The sequence below is a fragment of the Lathyrus oleraceus genome, chromosome 5, assembly GCF_024323335.1.
Source record: "Lathyrus oleraceus cultivar Zhongwan6 chromosome 5, CAAS_Psat_ZW6_1.0, whole genome shotgun sequence".
NCBI lineage: Eukaryota > Viridiplantae > Streptophyta > Magnoliopsida > Fabales > Fabaceae > Lathyrus > Lathyrus oleraceus.
The window spans coordinates 192,553,546-192,558,748 of record NC_066583.1 but is presented as its reverse complement, the minus strand read 5'-3'; the positions used below and the strand labels follow the sequence as shown (position 1 = coordinate 192,558,748).

At 31.7% G+C, this 5,203-nt stretch overlaps 1 protein-coding gene across 1 annotated transcript; it reads right to left on the bottom strand.

Moving 5' to 3' along the window:
• Window positions 1-2,881: 2,881 nt before the first annotated feature.
• Window positions 2,882-4,484, bottom strand: LOC127079631 (uncharacterized). Its single transcript, XM_051020014.1, has 5 exons — window positions 4,457-4,484; window positions 4,186-4,370; window positions 3,890-4,089; window positions 3,436-3,808; window positions 2,882-3,328 (listed from the first exon to the last, which is right to left on the bottom strand). The coding sequence occupies exons 1-5, from the start codon at window positions 4,482-4,484 to the stop codon at window positions 2,882-2,884; spliced, it is 1,233 nt and encodes a 410-aa protein (XP_050875971.1).
• Window positions 4,485-5,203: the final 719 nt, after the last annotated feature.

Genomic DNA, 5,203 nt, shown 5'->3' with positions numbered 1-5,203 from the left:
AGTTTTAAATTATTATTTAATAAAATTATACTATTCAGTGTATATTAATATTTTAAAATTAAAAATATAATTTTAAAAAATATATATTTTTAATTAATTAATAATATAAAAATATTTTACACGGTCTGTATATATTCTTTTTCTCTACTTTGACATTATATATATATATATATATATATATATATATATATATATATATATATATATATATATATATATATATATATATATATATTATTCTACTGTGTTTCTTAACTGATTGAGATTTCATACCCCACGAAATCAAATATCTATTTTAATGATCAAAATATAACAACAGTTTGTCCGTTAACATCAACATGTTAAACAAGAAACTTATCTGCACACTAGATACATATAAATAAAGAAAATTTTATGTACACTTTTTTAATATACTTATTTGGCATCTAGTTAATCACAATGTAATTAATTTTATTTAATTGACTTTTTAACTCAATTTGTATTATAACATATAATTAATTCATGTGGTTGAATTAATGACAATCTTTATTGTAAATTAAATTAACAATTCATTCCACAGAATTTATCAGATTTTATTATGTAAATTGAATTAGTCACATGTGTGGATGTATAAAAAAACCAATATACATGCATCATACAATTGGTTCTCATTAAAATTCCACATTGATTTTTAATATATCTCATTATTACTACATCTTACAAACTTGAATATTGGGTGGGTTAGTATTGAAATGAGATGGACTTAAAGGTCCAAAATACTTTTCAAAATTTTAATTAATTAATCTTTTTTAAAAATTAATTAATTTCTAAAAACTTAATTAAAATTATTAATTAATAATGTAAAAAAATATTAAATAATAAATCTCCTAATCACCATTAAAAAAAAGCTTAAATGAACTTTTAGTCCCCTCTATTTACTTTTTTTTAATATTTTAGTCTCCCCATTTAATTTTTTGGTCCTGCAATTCAATTTTGACTCGGTTTATTTGTTCCTGCAGACTTTGGTCTATCTGACAAGTGAAAAGGCTGAGTTGATACATTATTGTTGGCGTCACGTCAGTAATTAAAATTAAAAACTAATCAAGTTAATTATTCTAATTTTGAAAAAGTTTTTTAATAAGTTAAATAATAAAATATATTTATAAAAGCAAATTAAAAATAATAAATTGAAACTAAATCATCAATTCATCATCTTTCCTTCGTCAGTTTCCATTGTCTCTTTCCTAACCCAGTTCATGAAACCCTAAATTGCGTAATCATTCTTAAAAAGTACCAGAACCCCATTGTTTACATCATACCTTTCTCAATCTTGAACCATATCCAGATACTCTCAAGGAAGCAAATGCAGCAAATCTCATTTCATCAGTGACAAATGTAGATGTGGCTTGGATGCACCATTGATGACATCATGGACTGATGCTAACCCATGACGTCGTTTCTGTGGATGTGGAATGTACAAGGTATAAATCTATGTAACTCATCTCATTCAAATTTACGTTTGTTAGATTAGAAGTTCATTGAAACTCTATTTCTTCTGCATTCTTTGTAGCTTCAGGGGCAGAAAAGGTGCAATCATTTTGTCTAGTATGATGAGGAGATGACTCCAAGATCAAAATACTTGATTTCTTCATTAAATGAAAGATTAGGTCTAGAGAAGATTAAAGTCGATGAATGTAAGCACAAAGAGGATGTTGAAGATGGAGATTAAGTTTCTGAAAATCAGTTGAAGTTTACAATTTGGATTATCATTGTGTTGTTAATCGGACTAGTTGCCACAAGTTTACTGAATTAGGAATTACCTATGCTTTTTAGTTTTGAATCAACCATGTTGTGATGTTGTTGTTTAGTTGATGAGGTTTTGAAACAACCCTGATGTAAACCATGTAACTAGAAATTATGAATCGAAATATTTTGTTCCAAATTTATTCCAATTTTGTTCCAAATTTTGTTCTAATTTTGTGATAGTAAACTTGTGTAATGGTAATATGTAACATGCAAGCAAAATTTGTGCAATATGGGTAAAGTATGCAAACAAATTTTGTGCGATATGAAACCTGTTTAATAGGTACCTCGTAAGCCATTTGTTTAAAAAATTTGCAAGCAATATTCACATACAACCTAATATGCAATATGTATAATTGACAGGCCAATATGCACATATAAATTTGACAGGCCAATATGCACCCAAAATAAACATTGTCAAAACATTAAAATAAGCATTGTCATTACATCAAAATAACCATTGTCATTATAAACTACTACAACAAAATAACTAATGTCATAACAGACCATTGCTATTACAGCAAAATAACCATTGCCATTACAGCAAGATAACTAATGTCATAACAGATCATTGTCATTACATCAAAATAACCATTGTCATTACAACAAGATAACTAATGCCATTACAAAAAAATAACCATTATCATTACATCAAAATAACTATTGTCATAACAGACCACTACAACAAGATAACTAATGTCATAACATGAAACAAAGTACTGTCATATCAGGCTGAGGTACAAAATAACTATTGTTGAGATGGTTGTATAGGTTGAGGTGCTTGGGACGAGCTTCCAACTTCTGATGCATTTTTCTTTGTACTATTCTTCTTCTTTCTATTTCCACCATTTACCTTCTTGTTATTTCCAACTTCTGATGCATTTCCACCCTTTACTTTCTTTGTGTTTCCACCTTTTGGAATATCCCTGTCAGCAACCCTCTTTCCTTTATAACTTCTCTTATTGTAACTCATTGCTCTACACTTATGACAAGTAATAGTTGACAACTTTCTAGGAAGGACATGTGGGTTTCTAGGCTCATCAATGACTTTCCTGCGCATCTTTTTGGGGAGACCAATTACCCTTCTCATGACTGATGGTTATATAGGTTGAGGTGCTTGGGACGAGCTTCCAACTTCTGATGCATTTATATTTGTACTATTATTCTTCTTTCTATTTACACCATTTACCTTCTTGTTATTTCCACCATTTACCTTCTTGTTATTTCCAACTTCTGATGCGTTTCCACCATTTGCTTTCTTTGTATTTCCACCTTTTGGGATAGCCCTGTCAGCAACCCTCTTTCCTTTATAACTTCTCTTATTGTGACCCATTGCTCTACACTTATGGAAAGTAACAGTTGACAACTTTCTAGGAAGGACATGTGGGTTTCTAGGCTCATAAATGACTTTCCTGCGCATCTTTTTGGGGTGACCAATTGCCCTTCTCATGACTGGTGGGTTGATTGCTACTTGGTCCTCAAAAGGCAACAATTGTGGGCCATGGGTAGGGAAAATGATATGTGAGTATGTCTTCTTGAAAGTATTCTTCATGCAGAAATAATGACAATAACCAATAATCAATGCATATTTTATGCGCATAATGACAATAACCAATACACATTTTATGACAAGAACCTGTAATATTCTGAGACATATTCTTCTGGTTGTTTCTTGTTTTTCCATATAAAAGTTATGGCATGACAACAAGGGATTCCAGTTAAATCCCATTTTCTACAAGCATGTGTTGTTTGGTTTAGATTAACAACATATGTTTTGTTTCTATTTGTCATACCATATATGTCCAAATCATCATCACCATGCCATGTAGGTGTCCAATTTTCAGCAACCTTCTTGTTCTTTACAAGCACCAACTGTACTATATGACAAATATCACCATTATACTTACTCAATGCATCCTTCTGACTAATTTTCAACTTAGTCAAATAATGCTTAATCCCTTCTAACATATTTATGATTGGTTTATCTCTATACTCTAGAAGCTTCATGTTAAAAGCCTTACACATGCTATTTACCTGAAGGTCACATTTAGAATAAGTCCAGAAATGTGACATGCTCCAGTGTTGTGCATGAATATCTTTCATTTACTTCCAAGCAGCTTCATTCAAGCCTTTCATCCTTAGCATTTCCCTCTCCCATAATGCAATAGTTGCAACCTTTGTTGCACTCCACATAACCTCTTTCGATTCCAACCCATAATATTTCTTCTTCCAATTCCCATATAGATGTTTCACACAAAGGTGTTGCTCCACGTGTGCACTCACACTCTGCACTACTGGTACTAGGCTCTGACAACAATGTAAAGTGATAAGAAATATGATGTTACACTATATTCGGTAAAACTTATACAATGAAAGCAAAAGAATGTTGCATTAAAAGTTTACCTTATGTTGGTCTGAAATGAAAGCATATGACATATGGTTTATGCTTTCTAGATCCTCAATTAGAATGTTGACGAACCACTCCCAAGAGTCTTTTGTCTCAGCCTCCCCAACAACATAAGCAATAGGATATATCTTATTATTTTCACCCCTCCCCACAACTGCCATCAATTTTCCACCATAGTCTCCTTTCAAAAAACAAGCATTCAAGCCTATTAATAGCCTACAATATTTTGCAAATCCAAGCATACATAAATCCTCTCAAAGTTAGGACCTTCATTAGAATCAGCATATTGCACCATTATATTACTATTAAGGTTTGACTTTAGTACCTTTGTTACATAACGTCTTAAATGGTCGAATTGGTCCATACCAACACCTTGGATCAAATTCATAGCCCTTCTTTTGGCATTATATGCCTGATCATGGGATAACTTCACTCCCTATCTATCAACAGCTTCAACAATCAATCCCATTGATTTCATGTCAGGGTTGTGTCTTAGAATATGTGCAAATTTCTTGGCCAACCATGTTGTCTTTGCTTGCCTATTATGTGCAGTTATATGGCATGTGTGTTCATTAACTAGACTTGTAACTTGCCAAAATTGGTTCACTACCCTTTTAGAAATTCTCATGTAGAACTTACAACCATCCATGCATTTTACTACCATCCCTTTTCCATCATTTTTCTCCAAAGTAACGTTTTTCTTCATCTCCATTGCATGCTTCTTCAAAGCATCCCTAACCATCTCTTTATTGTTGAACATCATACCTAGTCGAAACTTGAATACCTCTCCACTTTTATAAGCTGGAAACCTCTCATGTTCCTCATCATCATCACTAGCAGGAGGTGTATGCAACATATCAGAGTCATCATCCACGTCAAAATTATTCACCTTATCAACTAACTTATCAGAAGGTAAGACTGTGGTCCAATACATATCATCAATCCCATGATTATGCTCATACTCAATGTTATTGCCACCTACGCAAAACTGGAGGGGGACCATAAAAATAAATT